The sequence below is a fragment of the Myotis brandtii genome, unplaced genomic scaffold, assembly GCF_000412655.1.
Source record: "Myotis brandtii unplaced genomic scaffold, ASM41265v1 scaffold191, whole genome shotgun sequence".
Taxonomy (NCBI): Eukaryota; Metazoa; Chordata; class Mammalia; order Chiroptera; family Vespertilionidae; genus Myotis; species Myotis brandtii.
The window spans coordinates 4,143,948-4,165,635 of record NW_005357115.1 but is presented as its reverse complement, the minus strand read 5'-3'; the positions used below and the strand labels follow the sequence as shown (position 1 = coordinate 4,165,635).

General features: G+C 43.7%; 1 protein-coding gene across 3 annotated transcripts in view; it reads left to right on the top strand.

Moving 5' to 3' along the window:
- The window catches only part of THADA (thyroid adenoma associated), a 296,168-nt gene that overhangs the window by 199,570 nt on the left and 74,910 nt on the right, over positions 1 to 21,688 (top strand). For all 3 annotated transcript variants that reach the window (XM_014538458.1, XM_005864760.2, XM_014538457.1), the window contains exon 30: positions 2,961 to 3,076. In XM_014538458.1, the coding sequence (XP_014393944.1) occupies positions 2,961 to 3,076 (116 nt within the window). The remainder of the gene's footprint in view (positions 1 to 2,960; positions 3,077 to 21,688) is intronic.

Below are 21,688 nucleotides of genomic sequence, written 5' to 3'. Positions count from 1 at the left end.
ATGGGGGCTGGAAAGGAGGGAGCAGACAGAAAAAGGAAGAGAAGTAACTTTTTTTTCCAGGTGCCTAGTGTGTGCCAAGTACTATATATTCTTTTAAATCCCTCTATAATCCTATAATATCGATGTTATTATGGATGTTAACCTGTTTCCGTGAGTTGCCCAAAGCCCCACTAATAGTAACTAGGTTGACGCCCATGTCCACCTGGCTCCAAAGTGTGTGTTGCGCCCATTCCTTTCCCCTAGGGCTGCATTCTTACCACTAATCTAGCCTCCTGCCTTCCCCACTAGATCAGAAATCCACTGGAGTGCGAGGTACTCAGCTCAGTGTCTCCACTCCCACGAAACGGGGTGGGGGGGGGAGACATACAGCACTCCCCCATACCCAGGGGCTTGTGTCCTAAAGGCAGAGTTAGTATGGGAAGAGGCACCAGATACTGACATCAGTTCAGCGAATGGTTGTTGAACTCCTGCTGTGCCTGGACTTGGTGCAAGGTGAGGTGGGGAAGCAGAGGAAGTGGTGGCGGTGCTGCCGCGTGGCTGTATCTCCCTGCCAGGCAGAGTCAGGAAGCTATTGATTCTCCGTGTATCCGGGACTAGAATGTGAGCTGCAGGGGAGCAGGGACTCTGTTCTCTGCTGTGACTCCCAGGACAGTCCCTAGTGGTGATAGCTCTTTAATAAATATCTGTGGCTGGAATGTTTGAATCCCATTGCAAATTGGGGACACGGAAAGTGACTACTCGACTGCTCGCAGCTCTCATGTGCGTTCAGTTAGTCATCAACCTCAGTTCCGGCAGCTTGGGGTTCTCCACGTTTGGTGCAGGGCAGCTCTGTATTATAAGCAGTTTCCAAATTATGCCAGGCCTGGGCTCGACCACACTCCGAGTTCTCCGTTCCCAGTGAATGACCAGGATCACAATTGTTGTGTGGTGTGTACCCAAGGTGACAGAATTGATGGACCTGTTAGGCTGATTTTCATAAACCAGAGCTACCAAGCGTTTCAAAAACAGCCTTGTTTTTGCCAAGTAAGGTGAGCAAATATAGGACTAAGTTTAAACATCCATCAGGAGTTATTTTTGAAGCGATTGCTTCTAAATGAGAGGCATTTGAAAATCTCACAGCTTTCTTTACAAGTAAGTTCCACAGTCATGTATTTTGCTGGTGTCTGCTGATTAATTACGATCCTGTGACACCATGAAAAGCCCTGGTGGTTGGGTCTGTGCAGCTGCGGAGAAAAGTAAAGCGAGGCCCAGTGACACTGCCAAGTCTTTCAGGCTGGTGGGATTCAGGCAGAGGAAGGTATTTTTTTCACTCTGGCAGTCACCACAGAAGAACAGAAGCCCCAGCCAGACCCATTTCTCCAGACTTCAGGACGGGTGGTTTGGGTCCCTGTGGGGGTGTGGTGAAGTAGTGATATTCGATCTGTTGCTTCTGAAATAACAGGTCCATTATTAGAGAAAGCGTTTTCAGTTTCCATTAGGACATGTGTGCATTCTCCTGTCCAGTTACTTCTGTTTAGAAAAAAAAAAATAGTGGTTACATAAATTTTTAAAAAGATTTTTTATTGATTTTTAGAGAAAGAGGAAAGGAGAAGGAGAGAGAGAAACATTGATGTGAGAGAGGACATCAATCGGCTGCCTCCTGCATGCTCCCTACCGGGGATTGAACCAGCAACCTCCTGGTGCATAGAATGACACCCAACCAACTGAGTCACATGGGCCAGGGCACATACAGTAAATTCATCACAATTTATTTTTTTCTCTAAACAAAAGGTGGTCAGTATATATTTGTTGTTGGTAATTACAGATGTCTGACCCCAGAAAACGTGCCAACTCCGACTTGTTTACGGTCCAATGACTCTAGGTCTCTTTTATCTTGGCCCCTTGCTCTTCTCTACTCCATTCCATATGTAACTCTCAATTATGCCCCTCACTGACATGAGAGAAAAAGAAAAACTTGAATCTTATTGCTGAGAAAGAATCATCTGCAGCTCTGGTGAAGGATACAGTAGGGAAAGAAAACAAACTGAGTTTTAAAATAGCCTTTCAAAGTTCTTCATGTGCTTATCTGCGCTTGCTTTGCTCACCCACCTCCTCCTTGATTAAGATAAGGGCGACTGAAGGATTTCTCTGACATGCGTCTTTCTCCTTGGCACTGGGTAAGGTCAGAGGATCTCATCTACGCCCTTGTCCGCTTTCTTTCTCTTCTGCAGGTTTGTACTCCTCACAAAGGCCTCGTTGATGTCATATCGGAGTGTGAATCCATGACACACGTAGGTGGGCATGCACACTTACACGTGCCCTGTGTCATGTGTCTGCTGGAACTGTGGCCTTTGTCCTAAATATAGACATCTAGAGATAGAACAGGATATGTCTTTCTCTGCTTAATTCTAATATACAATGTCATGTAAGAGTGAGAAAGTGGGGTGTGTTTGCCTTGCTGCCTCCACTCCTGACATCTCAGCAAAGACCTGCTAAAAATTCTGAATAGTTTACAGACGTCTCTGGGGAGTGTTTGCAAAAGTAAGCGTCCTTGTGGCCTGTTTCTTTAGCCAAGCCTGTTCTGATAAACCCAGACATGTAAACCAGTTAGATTCTCAGACTTAGGCTTTAAGAGGTACATTTTTTGTGAGTGACTGCTAACATAGAGAAAGATGTTTGCATTTCTTTGCTAAAACCAACTTACAGGTTGTTTGTAACTAATAAGCTCTCGTATCAAATGATTGTCTGCTCACCTTTCTTTGGAATCATGTATGGAACCCAAAGCACAGGTACGTGGGTTACTTGCCACTTGCTACATCCTCCAAAACCAACAAGCCTTTTGCAAAGAGACCAGAGCCACATTCTGCAGGTGTCTGTTTTCTTTGAGGGGAACATTTGGAGAAAACCTAAAAGGGAGGAACTTGCATTTAGAAAAAATATATTTTCACAGCAGATATTGCTTTTTCTCTCATTTGGTTTAGGTTTTTCATTTGTTACAAGCCTTCGCGGACTCCAAACACAGAATGAATGCGCACTTTCAGCAGGAGCTGGCTGATGTTGCTGTTTGTACCACAGCCAAACTCTGGCTGGCCAAGAGGTATGTTACAACCCCTCATGAGCAAGGAGTTATCAGGGGTTAGGAATACATTGGAGAATTGCTGTTTCTAGTTGTGGGAGTTTTAAACGTCATTGGCATGAGTTTTCTAAACTTATTAGAGTATTTATCTTTTTAGAACTTTGGGTTGTGGTGAAGAAAGAAAAATATTTTCTTGACAATTTTTCTAAAGCTGCTGTGTGGCTGGGGGGCATGTAATATGGCTTTTTATCTCTCCACCAATCAGCTTATTTTTATTAATACCTGCTATGTGCCCAACCCTGTGTTAGATACATTTTGTTCTTCCTCCTGGCCATTGTTAGTTTATTCTAGAACGTTCACACTTTTCTGTGTGAAAAACGGAGTGAAAGAATATCTCATTTACTTCATAGGAAATCCTCTCTGTAACACTGTGTTCAAATCGCTGTCGGACAATGATGTTGCGAGGACCCCAGTGTGCCCTCTGTAAGTTCCAGCAGAGGCAGTCTAGTGGAGGACCACATGCTACCACATCCCATGCTGCGTATGTTGTGTTTGATTAAGAGTCAATATGTTGGTTGCCTAACATAGCAGCCTCTTTTTAAATTCTTTTAAAAATATGCTTTTGTTCACCTTTTTTGGGCTTCCCACCTTATATGGCAAAGCAAGTGATGGGTAGTATGAGGTCTGCAATTCAGTGTAATTCAACAAAGTACTGTTGAGCACAGACTACACACTAACCTTTGTGTTAGGAGAGGTAGGGATGCAGATATAGAAGAACTAGTCCTGGCTTCAAGGAGCTCACATCCACGAGATGAAAAAGATGTGTAAATAATTTCCATCCCATATGGTAAGTGTGATAACAAATGTATGTAATAGGTACAGAAATAGCCCAGAGGAGGGGCAGGGGAGATCCAGCATTGCACCCTTCAAGAGATGAGAGGAATTTTGCTAAGTGGCCAGGGCAGGGAGGGGCATTCTAGGCTCAGGTAATGTCTTAGGCAAAGACATGGCAGTATAAAGTGGCATGGTGAGTGTGGAGAACTCTTCTGGTTTAAGTATAAGGTGCATGTGGCAGAAAATGAAGCTGATGAGCCCTGGCCAGAGTGGCTCAGTTGGTTGAAGTGTTGTCTCATACACCAAAAAGTCGTGGGTTCAAGTCCCAAGTCGGGGCACGTACCCAGGTTGTAGGTGTAATCCCCAGTTAGGGTAACCAGTTGATGTTTCTCTGTCACATCGATGTTTCTCCCCCCTCCCTTCCTCTCTCTCTAAAATCAATAAAAACATATCCTTAAAAAACAAAAAAGAAAGGAAAGGTAGCTGAAGAAATACTTGAACCACACATTAAAAAATTCTAAAGGAAACGTTTAGTGAAAGGGAGCCAGTGAAGGATTTCTCCATGTGTGGATGTGAGTCTCCATGTTTTCCTAAGCACCTATAGCTTTGGACAGGGATATTCATGGGAAAATTTTTTAGTGTCTGAAATGCCAATAAACTGATGGTTAACCTCTCATTTTTAGTCCAATTTTTTTCCCTCTCTCTTTTTTTTAAAGAGTAGGAGTTAATGGCCCTAGCTGGTTTGGCTCAGTGGATTGAGCATTGGCCTGCCGACTCCATTCCGGTCAAAGGCACATGCCCAGGTCGCGGGCTTAATCCCCAGTAGGGGGCGTGCAGGAGGCAGCCAATCGATGATTCTCTCTCATCATCAATGTTTCTATCTCTCTCTCCCTCTTCCTTCCTCTCTCTGAAATCAATAAAAGCATATTTTAAAAAAGAGTAGGAGTTGATGTACCATAAACCACTTCCATGAGCCTAGTATTGTTTCACTTCTGTGTGGCTTCTAGACAACTTCCCCCCAGATGCTTTTTTCAGAACAAGGAACTGTTGATCACATTTGTGCTCTTCTATGTTTACCAATTCATAGGCCAGACCCTCTCGCTATTATTTCTAGGTTATCAGGAAGTCAGGGCTCTCCAGAAACCATGCAATTGAAACCCTTGCTTCCAGCCTGACTGGCCCAAGACAATACTGACTCTCCTGTTTGCTGAGGAAGGAGTTTCTGCCCCCTTAGCTTGCTATCCTTTCATGGGTTTCATAGAAGTTCTTCATTCACTGGCTTGATAGGCCAGTTCCTTCTGTTTGGATAGGAAGGAGGAGATAGAGTAGGAGGCCAGCCATCTGAATGGACCTTCGTGTTGGGCAGTGCCTGAAGATGGATGACAAAACTGGAGAAGTCCTTCTGGCCTCCTTTAACCTTCCCTGTGCTTCCAATGCAGTTTTCTAATCAGGCTTTTCATCATCGTCACCCCCACCCATCTTCTCTGATTTTTCTCCATGATTTTCCAGGCCTAGAAAACAAAGGCATGAATCACTGCAATTCGCTGGGTTTCCACCTTCCTTGCTGAGAGTCCAGGAAAGCCACTTATTATGTTTCCAGTACAGTCAACACTTTATTATCCAAGTGTGAACTTTACACTTTGTGGGTGGTCTGTAGATGGTTCCTAAAACCAGGCTTCCTCTTACTACCCAACACTTTTACCATATTAATCAGCATGTGTTCAGGGCCTAAAATAACGTTTGGGAGGAAAACACATTGCCAGAACACAATGCATTCCAAAGCCATGGATCAGTTTTTCTGTATTATTCACACCATTGTCACAGTAACCTTGAGGTTCCTGCATAAGAAAGTATAGAATAGGATATAAGTGACAAAGCCTCAGTCTGTCACACACCTGCCCTGTCCCTGAGGTCCTCTTGAGAGTGTTGCTACAGGAGGTGTTTGTCTGCACTCACAGCTCCTTGCTCACATGAGCTCTGGGTCCTAGTGGGCCCTTCTCAAAGCCAACCCTGTCTTCACATTCTCACCTGCCTTTCCCGGGAAAGGCGTTACAGGGCACAGTATTCCAGATTCCTCTGCTGAAGAGGCTCCTTTATGTCCCTCACAATTTACACATGAAAGAGGAATCAATGTTCCTTTGTGCCTCCTAAGGACTTCCTGTATCTTTTGATATAAGCTATGAAACATTAATGTTATTGAAAAAAAAAGTGGGTTTAAATTTTTCCCCCCCTCTATTTGATCATAAGCCTGAGTTCATTCAGTCCAATAAGAACAAAAACATTAGCAAGGATGTCATTTATTTGTCCTTTTATGCCGAAAGAAGGGTGTGTGTTTTTAAGTTCATTGGAGCCATTGGATAACCAATTCAGTTTTTAAAATTTTGACCTTGAAATTGGGGCACATAAAATAAAGACTTTTGTCATATATTTCTGTTTTGACTTTGCAAGATTAATAGGGATTTATATGAGGTGATTAAGCAATAGCCATGGAGTTGTTGGGGAATTTTGGGTGATGAATGGCCAGCTGGCAACATGGCCTGAGCGGAGGACTGGGCTTCTGCTCTTACAGGCCGCTTTTCATTCCAAGATGTCAAAGTCTTTATAGAAATCAGCTCATTAATCCTGCAAGTCCCTTCCTTTCCCTTTTTCCTCCATTCCTCCCTCCTCAATCTAGTTTACTGTCTCTCTCATGGAGGGCAGTTTACCATCTATTGGGGGAAAACTAAGCTGATCCAGGTCAGAAACAGTGAGAATAGGGGTCAGCCACTGTCCCAGAGAGGCTGACTGTGGGTGTCCCAGAAGAGGAGTCAGCACAGTCCCGGATCACGGCCCGTCTGCCACCCTGGCTGTTCGCAGGCTCCAGCTCCACTGTCCCAGCTGGATCATAGGCTCTGCCTGAATAGGAAGGACTTTTTTAAAGTTTTGTCAAGCCCTGGCTGGTGTGATCAGTGGTTAGGCATCAACCCGGACACCAAAGTGCACATACTTGGGTTGCAGGATGCATACAGGAGGCAACCAATCAATGTGTCTCACATCTCTCTCTCTTTCTTTCTCCCTCTCTCTTCCCTTCTTCCCTCCCTCTCTTCCATTCTAAAAAAGCAATGGAAAAAATATCCCAGGTGAGGATTAACAACAACAACAATAATAAAAGCCCTGACAAGCAGGGCTAAGAGGAGAAAAGATTTATTTACTTTGAGAAAATTACTATTATATTGGGCTTAACATTTTTTAGATGTCAATTTGGTTATCTAGTGTTTCCTTCGGTTATAAAAAGAAAAAAAATAAGTGTGGGTGTGCTTTATTTTAACAAATGTGGTGAACTAAATGGACTACCAGACTATACAATGGATGATGTGATGAACAGGAAGAAAGACATGTCCTACTAAATTTTTTCATTTTTTTCTTGATTTTCAGTGTTGTATATGCTTATCATAGAAAATTGGTCAAGTATAAAATTTAGAAGAGAAGTGAATATAAGTCTAATCTTACCGACATGCAGAGGTTTTCAAACCTACTGATGCCAGGTCTGACCTCTGATTGTTTTGGTTTAGGGTGTTGCCCAATCGCCAAGAGATTCTAAAATGCAGTCAGATTGAGAACTGCTGATGTTTTTTTGTGCATTCTTGTGTCTCTCATCGTCCTGAGGGAGGGGGTCAAGGGATGAGTATTGGGTAAAATAGCAGTCATGCTAGAGGGCACTTGTATTTTTCTTCTGAGACCAATGATTCATTGGAGAACGATGGATTGACAGTTTCTCTAGCCTGCTACCCAGGACATGTAGCCGTTAAAACTTCAGTTCCATAGATGTGCCAGTGTGAGGGTCATACCATTGTTTCATATATGGGTGAATTTCTGAGGTTGGTTACCTAAGTTATGTCAATTGCTCTTAAAAATACCATTTAAACCTGATACTCTGTTGTGGTTGATTGTCCTGGAAGTTCATGGCCCATTTTCATTTTTTGAGGTGTTGCTTAAATAGAATAGATGATTCTTACATCACTTCATTCAACAGATACTGATTGAGCATATTAAATACAACAAGTGTTTATTTAAACCACTACTTCATTGTAGCAAGGGCAACAAAACAGAGTCTTGTCAAATAGAATGATAGACCTAGAACTTTAGTACTGAAAGAATCTTGAAGGTTATTGTAGTCTACTCCCATCCCCATGCATATGGGAAAGGGCAGCCCAGAGAGGTCAGGGGAACTGCCCGTCTCACACAGTTACCTGACAACAACAAGCATTTGTTGAGGACTTAGCTCCTTGCTCCTTGTTGGGCTCTTTGTATCGGGCCACATTTCCTCCATCTGTCCAGACAGTGTTTTTATGTCAAGGCTTTGAATGGCGGTAACTTAAGCATTCTTTAGAGCAGTGCTTCTCAGACCGTGGTATGCACATGAATCACCTAGGGATCTCCTAAAATGAAGACTTGCATTCAGTCGATCTAGGATGGGGCCTGAGACCCTGCATTTCTGACAAGCTCCAGGAGACTCCAGTGCTGCTGGTTTGGGGACACAGTATGTATCTTGAGGGCCAAGGGTCAGAGTAGCAGGCACTGTGATCATTCAGCCCCCTCTTTGAAGTACTCCCTACCTTTACACCCTCATTCTAAAGGGCCTGTGACTGGAGCTTGGAGCCACAGGATAGGACTGAGGCTACTGAAGGGGTCATCCCAGAATTCTTTCCCATCCACCTGGGATGACCTGCACTGAGGGACCGCATGACCCCAGCACTCTCCTAGGGAGTCCACACTCCTTTGTCTGGGCAGCCATCCCAATGGCCTCAGTGCCTGGGGTAGAACCAGTGCTTTGTTGGCATGCAGTATTTATCATTTTGAAAAATAACAGCCTGATAGTCTGGTGAGAAAAACAGGCTCTCAGGACTATAAGAACAGGTCCGAAGGTTAAAAGGAAAGCAACCTTGGGAAATAAATTTTTGAATAAAACAGTGCTGATGCGGGGGAAGAGATGGTGGAGGGAGCTAATGTTTGTTGAAGACCTAATCTTTGTACTGTACCTAATGATTTGTTACCCCAAGTTCTTATTTGCAAGAATTCTTAACTATATGATCCATCTCCTTTCCTGTACAGCTTCCCCCTCAGTGTTCCTGATACTCCCTCCGCAAGCTCCTCATTGCCCCGGTACATAGACTTCCAGTCACTTCTGCATGTCCTTCCCTGTCTATCCTCTCACCCATACTCTCATCTGTTCTCCCCATTTTCTCTCTTACTTACTGATCCCCACTAAGCTGAGTGGTCTGCCCCTTGAGGGGCTGTGGATTTAAATGTGTATGGAAAAAATGCTTATAGAGACAAAGCTAGGGCTTTCTTTTGTGTGGCAATCCCAGTTCTTCCCCAGGGGGGTCTGTGGCCAGCTGCAGAAGTTCTGGTTTAGGATTCTGTTTTGCTTTACAGCTGAAGACAGCATTTATTTTCTAACCACCAGATTTATTCACACAAGAGACTGCACTTCCCAGGCAGAAACACTGGGGTTTAGGTCTGATTCCACTGTCCCTTAGCCCTTCCCAAATCCCTCGTGTCTCTTGGCCTGGTCCCCTCCCAAAGGAAAAGTCCCTCTATCATAACTCCTCCACTCGAAATAGAGTCCTCTGTTCTTTGCCACAGCTGCAGGTTGCTGTGACTCCCATGCCATTGAAATGAATCCAGTCAAGAAGGATTGTTAAAATATTCAGATGATCATGTGGCATTTTAAGGCTATCATTTGTGGTCCCTGCCAATACTTTAAGGGAAGCAAGTCTGAACAGGGATGGTTAGTTACATAGCAAGTTTCCAGGCATTGCTGGGGGTTGGGTTTTGCTTTTGGTTTGTTTCTTCTTTACTCTTTTTCTTTTTTATCAAAATAAAAGTTTTCCCAGTATTCCCCTCCACTCCCTTTTTAAAAGTGCTTTTCTTTCAACCCCTCCAGATTTTATTGGAGAGGGAGATTCTCATGAGGACCCCTCTTTAATCCTCAAACTCAGCCCATTCAAAGTCTCCTTGAGCCTCATGCATATTTGAATGATGAGAGAAATGAAGTTGGTGTATTTTAGACCTAACCTTGTTGACATTTGTTTGCTTCCCTTTCAGACTTCTCAGGAATGTTTAAGGTCATGATATCTTGGAATGAGATCCTGTTTGTATTTTTTAAAAACAGAGAGAAACATTAAGTTAGCATATTTTAACCCAAACCAATGGACAAGGTGAAAAATATTTTCATTACATAGTCCTTTTAAAAATATGTCAAGTCTTGCCCTGACCGGTTTGGCTCAGTGGATAGAGCGTCGGCCTGCAGACTGAAGGGTCCCAGGTTCGATTCCGGTCAAGGGCATGTACCTTGGTTGCGGGCACATCCCTGGTAGGGGGTGTGCAGGAAGCAGCTGATCAATGTTTCTCTCTCATCGATGTTTCTAACTCTCTATCCCTCTCCCTTCCTCTCTGTAAAAAATCAATAAAATATATATTTTAAAAATAAATAAATAAATAAAAAATAAAATAAAAATATGTCAAGTCTCACCCTGGCCCATGAAGCTCAATTGGTTGAAGCATCATCCCATGCACCAAGAGGTGGCAGCTTCGATTCCCGGTCAATCGATTCCCTGTCAGGGCACATATCCAGGTTGTAGGTCTGATCTCTGATGGGGCACAGGCAGAATAATCTCAATCTCAATCTCTCTCTCTCAAAAAATAAAAAATATGTCAAGTCTTGAAGGAATAAGCTGTTTGAGAAGAAGTGAAGCTTGAGGATATATGAGGTATTTCTTGTTGACAGGCTGAGCTTATGGAAACTAGTTGGTTAAGAGCAGTCAGAAGTGGTCAATATATTAAACTGAGCCTTTGAGCAAGTTGCCCAAGATCAAATTTTCTTCACACTGCAATAAGACATAAAAATAACCCTTTAATGCATTGTACATCAAGAATTCAATCCCCAAATGCTGATGCTTTCTACTTTTGAATATAGAAATCTGCAAACCTAATCTGGAGATGATAATTAGTTCAGAAATTATCTGTTTTGCTCCACTTGTAGCTCTTGGCTTATTGGGGTATTGCTGTTGGAAGATATGTGCAATGTTGTCATTGCCCAGCTTTTAAGGGAGTACAGGCTTACAGTGTCTTCAACACATTTTCATAATATTATGTAAAACTCTAATACAGTGGAGGTTTTTCCTTTAGCATGTAACATGTTCCATCTTTTTTGATAAATCAATAGCTTGGTTACCTTTATTGAGCCATTCCCAATTAATTCAAGGCAATTCATATTCACAAACAGTACAAAGCAAAGCACAGTGGGGAATATAGAGATGAATATTGTCCCTACTTCAAAAACTGAATACGTAAGACAGGTATGGATTATAAATAAGTAAGAATTTGTTAAATGCTGGCATGAGGCCAGAGTATGTTATGGGAGCCAGCTTGTGGGGGGTGGAATATCAAGGAAGTCTTCTAGGCGGAGGAAGGAGTCTTTCAAGGCTTGGTGAGATTCAACTGTTAGATAAGATTACTTTTCTTAGATTGGGGAATGAGTGAGGTTATACTTGTCTAGAACCTGTGTTGCTAAGTAAATTATGCTGGTCTCATTGCCCAAGTACACAGGAAGGAATCATAGTACAGTGCTCAGCTTGTGGGAAGCACTTTAAACATATATAATGGAGTCGCTATTACCAGAGTTTAGTTATGTTCCAAACTAGTTGAAAAGAAAGCTTATCCATGTGAAACAACCAACATTTACGTCCTCGTAGAAGTTCTAATTCCATAGTACATAATAAGCACAAGAATTCAGACAAGAATGTGGACTTGGATAGTCAGGGAAGGCTTGCTAGGGTAGGTAGTATTTGAGATGGTTCTTAGAGCATGGGTGTGATTTGTAAAAACCAAAAGTGGTGGGAAAGAGCATTTCAAGATGGTGGACAACACGTGTGATGTCATACTGTAGAGAATGCATGTGCTATACTGTGGGCCAGTGAGGAGACAGAGTTGAAGGAGACAAGCATGGTGTGTTTTGGCAAGCAGTACAAGATCTGATAAGAGACCGGTTGTGGCAGGCCTTAAATGTCAGCCAGAGGAATTTGGACTTGATCCAAGACTTAAAAGGAAGTCAATAAACTCAGGCTAACACTGGCAAATAGGCTGCTATCTCCATACACATAAGATACCCTGAGGAGTGTATTAAAATTTTCCAGCCTCTCCTATGACCAACAAAATTTTTAGCCCTTCCTAGTGGTCAACAGAAGTCCCTAACAGGGAAACCTGGAAACCCCTGTTGCCTACCTGGACAGCAGGTAATGGGAATAGAGATGCTGCTTGATACATCTTCTCAAAATTGCTAAGAGAACCCTAGAACCACAGAATTTATAGCAGGAAAGGGAATGCAGAGGTCATCTAATCCAGTGGAATCCTTTCTTCAAACAGAAGCTTAAGGAGAAGTTCAAGATATTGAAGATAGAAGAGATGGGAAATGTGCAGGCTGGGAGGGGGGCATTGGTAGCCCCAAAAGAGACTCTGACTCCCTATTTCAAAACAAGGATCTAATCCAAACCAGTATTTGTAGATGAGGAAATAAACACAAGGGGCAGGTGATTTCTTCCTACTTGTCAGATGTGGCTGGCCCTGGAGATGGCCCAAGTTAGGGATGTAAATAGCACATTTATTTTTTGCCTCTTGATCCACTTTCTTCCTCCATGCAGGTTGATCATCCTCATAGAAAATTCTGCAACCCATGCCTTGGGCTGCCCAAGCCCCTCTCCCTAGAGCTGCTCTCCCTGGGCAGCTACCCATGCTCTAGACCAGCGGCCGCCAACCTTTCAGACCTCACGGACCACCAATGGTCTGCGGACCACCGGTTTGCGACCACTGCTCTAGACCTTGCCACTCTCAGCTGGCTGGCTGCTGCTTGATCTGACCAACAAATCATGCTAACATGTTACTAAGTCCTAATATGTAAATAAATTCAGTCTCCTGGGTCATACACTTGTTTTTTCAGTAGTGGTCTTTTGGAGACCGTACCTTTAACTGAAGTCAGTAACTCTGAGTGCAGGTTTCAGGTAACACCCAGACATGGCAGGAGGGCTTCTGTAGGCCTCATTTGGCCTCCTGCTTCCCCGCCCTCTTATGAGCTGACTCAGCCTTGGTACATTTGCTCTGCATGGCCAGGCTTCAGGCTGCCTCCAGGAGGCTTGTCGGGCATGTGGGCTGGTGTTATGTGAATGGGCCAAGGGAGTGGCTTTGAGAGAGACCCTCCAAAGCCTGCTGTCCTCCTGCTAGTAATGCTCAGACTTCCTTGGCCAAAGGACTTGCCCACGCAACTTCAGGAGCTTCTTCCAGGTCTCCATCCCTGAACCAGAAGGGACCCTCATCAGCCCAAGGTCCTCTGCTCCTGGGTGACTACAGGGAGGGTCACTTGGAGAGGCACTCAGTGGGTGTGAAAGCCTCTAGCCTGTGAACGCACCTTCTGAATTTGAGGAGAGGCAGAGTACACTCAAGGTTAGCAGGTCTGGGTTCTGGTCCCGGCTCAGCTACTTAACCAGTGATGTGTGGCCTGTAATTTGGGGTTGGGGTGGGGGGCTCAGTTTTTATCTGTCAAGTGAGATGCTCTAAAATGACAGTGTGAAATAGATGAGGGCAGAGAGGGACATAGTGAGTAATGGGTATGAAAGTATAAAAGAGCTAGACATGGAAATATCTATTGTCAAATAATTAAATCTTTATCAACATAATCAGCCATGTTGAAAATAGGCCCTTGTGTTGATCTCACAGAAGCAGCTGTGCTCGGAGGCTTGCCCTTCACCAGCCTGGCTACCAGGACATAACACTGGAGCATGAGGCCGAAAACCAAAATACACTTGTTTGGCACAGTGTCTCACTTTTCATCTGATTGTGTTTGGGACACGCAGATACAATTTGTCTGGAAAGCCTTGATGCTATTCTTGGTTGTTGCCCTGATTTTGGGTAGGTCACTTGAGCTGTATGAGCTACTTTGTGGATTTGTAAAAATAGGAATAATAATGCCCTTTAATAATATTTTTCTTCTTACAAAGATAAAACAGGAATCTTTTTTGAAGATAAAACTTTTAATAAAGTGAAGTTGATGTTATTTTATCATTATTATTCTTATGGCCAGGGCTAATGTCCAAGTGTATACTTTGCCGGGTTCACATTAGCACAGTTCTGTTGACTATGCTGTTTGAAATTCTCACCTTCTGCCCTGGCTGGGTGGCTCAGTTGGTTGAAGCATCATCCCATACACCAAAAGGTTGTGGGTTCAATTCCTGGCCAGGGCACATACCTAGGTTGCAGGCTTGATCCCCAGTTGGGGCGTGTACCAGAGGCAACCGATCAATGTTTCTCTTTCACATGATGTTTCTCTCTGCCTCCCCTCCCCAATTCGTCTCTCTCTACAAAGCGATGGAAACATATCCTTGGGTGAGGATTAAAAAAAAAATTCTCACCTTCTCATGCAGGTTCTAGAAGTTTTCATTAACCTCACTTATTTATCTTTTTTATAATCCTGGGGAGAAAGTAAGGTTTGAAAAGAAAGGGAACTTCTGTTAGCATTTTATATAATAACTGAAGCTATATATCCTCCAAGCCCCAAACTGTACAATAAAAGTTCTCTTGGATACTACTTTTCTCCCATAATTCCTAGCACATAGCTTATTAAGTTATTAACCAGCAATTTCTCTGGCAGCATATTAAACTTAACTTTTAAACAAGTCACAGAGGGGGGGAAACATGCATCTCTCATAAAAGGAATAAAAAACATACACCCTCTAAAAAGGTTTCCCCAGGCTTTGAACAAATCCCAAGTCCCACACAAGGTCTCTTTTTCCTCATTCTCTGCACATACTTGAGTGTTAGTACATTAATGAGAAAAAGATGCCCCATAGAATGATGGAAAAATATGAGGCCTCTAGGGTGTGGGAGGCTCCCTGGGGGCCCTCAGAAAAAGCAGGTGACCCCAACTGGAGGGAAAGGCAAAGCTTGGGCATTGAGGTTGTGGGCTCCTCATGGGCAGTGGCATTCCCAGGGAAACAGAGTGGCTGTGACTTCAACCCAGACCCAAGCAGTACCTCCTGCAGGCTGCCTGGGCCAGGCTGACAGGTACCCAGGACACTGGTAACGTGGTTAAGGCCCTCTATTTCCAGACTCCCTCCCCCAGGAATAAACACTGCTTTTCCCGGGGAAGCCACTGGTGCTCCCTAGTACATGGCTGGGACATTGGGTTCCTTCCTGGACAGACTCACAGCTCATGTTTCTTGCTTTGTGCATGGCAGCTCCGTAAGAATTCCCTGTAAGTTGGTCAACCACCAGAACAGGGCACGGACATGGCTTCACTTTAAAAGGAAAATCCAAGTAGGAGGGCTCCGGGGCAGCTTATACGTGTGGGTTATGAGTATAAACACTTGAAAAGCTTCAGACCAAGAAAGGCTGGGTGGAAGTTGGAGCATAACCTACAAATGCAGCCTTGCCATCCCCCCGCCCCAGGGAGGGCAAGGTAAACGAGCAGACCCGGGTAGCCAGCCAGGCCCGGCATGCCACTGCCAGCTGGCCCCGTGTGCAGATCTAAATTCTGGATGTTACAGTGGGGGAAAATAACTTGTTTAAAAATATATATTCTGCAATTCATGACCATTTGGCATCTCGGTTTAAACAAATCCCCTATTGTTTCTCTAAGAATGCCATATGATTGTTGCTTGGCTGGGGGCTGTGGTAAAAATGGAAATCAGAAGGGAGAGAGGGGTTCTCTTTGTGTAGTTTACACTTCCACATTTATATGACTGAATGTGGCCTGCATCAAAGACGTACCTCCTGGCTCCTAACCGCAGCAGCTCTTCCTTTTATAACCAAATGGAAGGAGAGGCAGCGTCTGGCTTGTGGACAGCTACCACTGCAGAGACTTGAGCTGCCTACACTACAGAGATGGCAGCGGGATCTTGGGAGACCAGAGGAAGTAGTGAGTAGTCAGCACAATGTCCTCAGTCAAGTCAGCCATTCAGAGTGCCCTCGGAGGCTGTTTCCTAGAGGACAGGCATGACTGAGTTTTGTGTGTGTGTGTGTGTGTGTGTGTGTGTGTGTGTGTGTGTGTGTGTATTTTAATTGATTTCAGAGAGGGAGAGAGAGATAGAAACATCAATAAGAGAGAATCATTGATTGGCTGCCTCCCGCACACCACATACTGGTGATCAAGCCCACAACTCAGGCATGTGCCCCGACCAGGAATTGAACTATGACCTCCCGGCTCAGAAGTCGATGCTCAACCACTGAGCCATGCCAATAGGGCTTGACTGAGTTTTAAATAAAGGAAATGGTGGCTGGACATTGTCAAGTGGCGGGGTTCATGGGAGCCTGTATAGACTGTCTTTCCCTCTCCCTCTACTACCACTTTCCCTCGATCATTCTTTTTCTCTTTCCCTCCCTCCACTTCTCATCCGCCTTCTCTCTCCTATTGCTCACCCACTTTTCCTCTCTTCTTCTGGTTCTCTTCTTGCCAGCCTGTTTCAGGCCGGGGCTGGTCCCCAGAACATAGCTTCAGTAACTCCACTGCTGGCTCTGTGGTGAGAAGCTGCCATGCTTTTTGCCCATTTTAGTTGAGAACAGAGGAGATGTGAGTAGGAGTGGGCCTGTGTAGAGCTGAGACTAGAGGATGAGCCTGCGATGGGCTGTGATGAGCCCCAGCTAGACTCGAGACCCAGGGTCATTCTAAGCCATCAGTCTTGGCAGCTGCACCTGTTTGATTTTCTGGTCATCATTCTTCCCTGCATGTGGCACACCCCCACCTGTGAAACTTGGCTCTTGATAACTCTCCTGCTGGAATCCCTTCTTTCCTTTCACTGGCCACATCTTCTCCTGTCTCTAAACCCCTCCCTAATGACATTCCCTCTGGTGGTTTTTGTGTATTTTGTTTTTCTCCACATACACCCTAAACACACACACACACACACACACACACACGAGAGACCATACGCTTTGCAAAGCCAGAACTTTGTCCTCTCCCTTCTTTTCTGTCCCAAGTAGGATATCCCTCATGGTGCGCAGTCAGTGTTTCTAGGTTAATAAAGTTAAGCCATGAGTCTAATCAGGATTCTAGTTCCCTGGGGACTGGAATGACCTCAGACCCTGCCTCTGTGAAAGTCCAGGTGTGGTCACTTGGTTTAGTGACCTTAACAAACACGAGCAGCCGGACGGGGGCAGTGCATTCTTCTGGAAGAGTTTAGTCTGTCCCTTCCAGGGACCCCATCAAGCTTCACAGTAGTGAGTGGGGATCCCAGCTCTCCAATGTGAATTGGGCTGAGGGTGTCCCACTGGGGACTTCACCCCCTTGGAGTTTTTGGAGCTCTTAAAGGTCACTCCTAAGCTCTCCTGTTTGGGGCATTTTACTCATCCTCTATCATTTTCTGCTGTCCTTCCCCTTTGCACTTCTTGTTATTCTCCAAATATGCCATGTGCCCTAGTCTTTGGAGACATGTGCTTCCTCTGCTGTGGTCACTCTGCAGATACTCGCTCCTTCTCCAGCTCTCTGCCAAGTCACTTCCTGACTCACCCAGATACACCAAACAGTTCCTCTTCCACCATCTTTAATTTCACTCTGTCGACCCTCCTTTGGGGCACCTATCACACTCTAGTATGATGGGTTTGTTGTATGTTCCTCCCACCAAACTAGTGGCTTTCAAGTTTTTCTGATGGCCATTCACAACAAAAAAAAATACTTCTTACATGTGACCTAATGTGTATCTATGTGCTGTGTGGATATATGAATATGTATATACACACATGAAATTTTGAAGTTTGAAATTTTAATGTTTATGTAAGTCTAAAAACAGTCTAAAAAATGCAACAAAAAGGGAATTTACTCAAGATTTAGCATATTTAATTTCAGGAATGTTCTCTTTCAACACATCCATCATCATTTTGGATACCAAGCATAACCCTATAGGTACCATTTAGTATAGTGCAGAGTGGCTTATTACCTGGAAAAGAAAAATAAAGGAGTTAGAACAAATCAATCAGTATTTTTACTTAAAATTAATTGCTTTTCATAAATTATTTACATCTTACATGTAAATTTATTAAAAATTCATTCTGGGTAAGTTACTTTACAAGTGAAGGAAACAATTCCTTTATTAGTTTGATGCACTCTGGTTATATTTTTTCCTTCCTACCTTCCCTAGTTTGCTCTCTCCTTCCTCTTTCTTCCTCCCTCCCCTTCCCTCCTTTCCTTTCTCTCTCTTATGCTGGTCACTACCCACTAGTTGATTTCATAATCAGCAAAATGGACCATAACCTACAGTTTGAAAAACACTATTCAGGACTCTAAGTTCCTTGAGGGCAGTGACTGTGTCACTGATTCATTTCATCTTCATGTTTCCAAACACTGGCACTATTCCTGGCTCTTAGTCTCCTCTTAGTAAATGTTTTCTGAATGAATGGTCCTCAGTTAGAAAGCTCTGCAGCCACTGGGATTCCGGAAGGGACAGGAGAAGTGAATAATTTATCACAGACTTCCCAAGAGCTCCTGCTGTCCCCCAGACACTAGGACCATTGTGGACGTGTCTGGGAAGCCCTGCTCTCTGCCCTGCCTTCTGCCTCCCCCCAACATCCAGGAGAGAGGGCAGGAGGTTTAATGAAGTTCAGAGATTTCCCAAGGCAGAAACATATTAATCAGGTTCTCGGGCAGAATTTTGTCAGGAGACAAATGATTAAAAAAAAAAAAAGTGGAAGAAAGCAAGTTTCTTAATAGGCCCTTTGTTTCATTTTAGATATCTAAACTCAGTCCTCATAGTACCTGATTCCTGCTACTCCTTCTAAAGCCACTGTTATGCTATTTTTCAGCCCATCTGTTAGACCCAGACCACTTCAGCTTTTTTAAAAACACTAAATCTTCACTATACCATGCCCCATGCCAGGGTTTTTCCATTTGGGGGTAGAAAAAAGCCCCAAGCCCACCAAAACCCTGTGGCTTGGTTTCCTGTCCAGCTGGCTTGCTCTTCCCAGGATTTTATTCCCATCATCAAAGTGGCTTGACAGACCGAGAACAAACCTCTGGCTCACCCTGAACTCACAGTGTACCATTTCCAAGTCAGAACAAACACCAAGGAAGAGTGAGAAAAAGAGGGAGAAAAAAATTATTTTCCTGACTTAGAAGCCAGTTCAGAGAGAAGCCCAACACTGACTCCAGACGGGGATGTTATGTGGCTGTGGTTGTGACCGTGGCGGGGCTCCAGGGTGGAGCCATGCGCGGTGGCTGCGCGCCAGGATTTCTTTCTGAGTCAGTCTCGGAGGAGAAGCCATGGATGGGCTCCTATGTGGCCCAGATCCTCTCTGTTCCCTGGAATCGAAAGCAGCAGCATTAGAGGGAGCCTCCCATGATCTCGTTGACTACCTCAGATGGCCAGAGCTTCACAGCTATGGGAGCGGTCAGAACTGTCCCTGAAGAGTCCCAAGGTCGCCAGCCTGTGCCGGGTCCAGAGAAGATGCAGAACACTTTAGCCTGGTAGTGGGCTTTAAAGATTGCCAAACCTTCCTCTACTCGCTTAGAAAATTTAAAAAATATATATTAACTTAACTAAAAATCTCCTGGAAGCTAAGCTCCTCATCAGACTTGAAAGTCAAACCGGTTCCCCCAACACTTCCCTTCGTGGTTCCACAGACAGAAGAACATCCAGGTGCAAAGCTTTGCCTGTGAGGCCACATGGGAGCAGAAAGTATGTTTTTCCATGAGAAGCATCCAGCCAACACAAAGTATCCCACCTTCTGAAAGCCTGGCTTGCCTTGCTCTTGTTCCCTCCTTCTCAACACATCCTCTCATTTGCCACTCTGGTCTCCCAGGTCCCCAGCCAAGCCAGACTAATGCCTTCCCACATCTATTGCCCCCTCTCAACATAACCTTCCTTGTCAACTTTGTCTAAATTCTCCCCATCTTTCAGGGCCCAGCTGGAGTTACATCTTCATAGACCCTTTTCATTTCTCCAGTCCACCCTGATTTGTTCTTGCTCTTAACTCCTTATGTCCTCTCCCAAAGTTTGACTTTATAGTTGTCTCCGTATAACTAGACAACAGTCTCTGAGGTCAGAAATTATCTCACGTGCATCTCCCCCAGCACCTCGCTTAAAGCTGGAGGCTCAGGAGGCATTTCATTTGCTCTCTGCAGGCCATCTCCTCGCCCTGTGCTAGACATCTGATGACTCACTAACCCCTGCAGGGGTTTTCTCCCTTTCTTTCTGAGTAGCCCTTTCTTTGGCAGGGAAAGTCCTACCTGTTAAACAGTGGAAATGCTAGAATTGCAAATGATATCATTAAAGAAGTTTTCATAGACTGTGGGCTTTTCATAGTGGGTGGAAGAATAAGGATAGGAAGTCATGATTGAGAGACCTGGGGGAAACTAGGTAGAGATAAAAAGTAGGAGAAGGATTAGGGTTAAAAAATTCAAATAGATCAAAAGTATTAAAGAATAACAAAATGGAACTGCAAGGTACTAGAAGAAAATATGGGGGGAAATTTATGTAAAATTTTGGAGAAGGGTTAGACTTTGTAAGCTTGACATAAAACTCAGGAGACATAAATTTAAAAATTAATGTATTTGCATAAAACTAAATATTCTTGAATTGTAAAATAAAATTATAAGTAAAGTTAAAAGACAAGTGATAAACTGCAAAAACATATTTGTAACATGTGACAAAGATTTTCTTAATATACAAAGAGTTCCTACAAATCAATAAGGAAAAGACCAACAATATAATATACATGGAATTTGAATACAGTTCACAGAAAAAGAACTTCAAGTATCTTTTTTGAAAAGCATGTAAAGTGACATTCGGCCTCACTTATCCTATATAATAAAAGGCTGATATGCAAATTGTCTCCTCGGGAGTTCGACTGCTTACTATGACATGTGCTGACCACCAGGAGCCGGTGTGGAACATGGTGGGCGACCGGCGGTGGCAGTGGGGCGCTGAGGGAGCGAGGAAAAGAGGAAGCAGGGAGGCCAGGAGGAGGGGAACCTGATCGGCCCTGATTGCCGGTTAGGCCTAGGGACTCTACCTGTGCACGAATTTCGTGCACTAGGCCTCTAATAATAAAATAATTGCAATTTAAAACAATGTGATATTATTTTTCTTTATCATCTTGGCAAAAGTCAGAGTTTAATAATGCACCATGTTGGCAGGTTGGGGGAAACTAGAATTCTTACACACTGTTGGTGAAAGTGTAAATTGGTACAGTCTCTTTGGAGAGCACCTTGTCAAAATCAATCAAAAATTTTTAAATGTGAAAATATTTTGATCCCACAATTCAGCTTCTAGGAGTTTCTCCTCTTATACGCACAAAACTGATGTACATGTACATTTATTGCAGCATTGTTTTCAGCAAAGTATCTTACACAGTCTGAATTGTTTCAGTGGGGGATTGGCACATCCATGAAATGGAGCTGTTTACAGCCATTTTTTTTTTTAATGAGGCAGATCTCTATGTTTTTAATAGAATGATATCCAAAATATATTAGTGAAAAGAAGTAAGCTCAGAAGTTAGTACAGCAGGTCCTCAAATACCATCGTTTCCTTCAATGTCATCATGTTATAACGTTGACGAGATGTTGAAGGAACTTAACTCTTGTTTATATCAATTAGGCTGTGGTCAGATTGGTTTTGTTAAATGTCCTTTCACTTGAAGTCACAGAACCTATTGACAGTGTTAAGTTAGGGCTTACTATACATAGTAAACCACTATTTATGTAAAAATAAACAAGTGGGTAGCTCTAGATAGATGCTTGTAAATGAACAGAATGTTCCTGGAAGGATATACTAAGTAGTA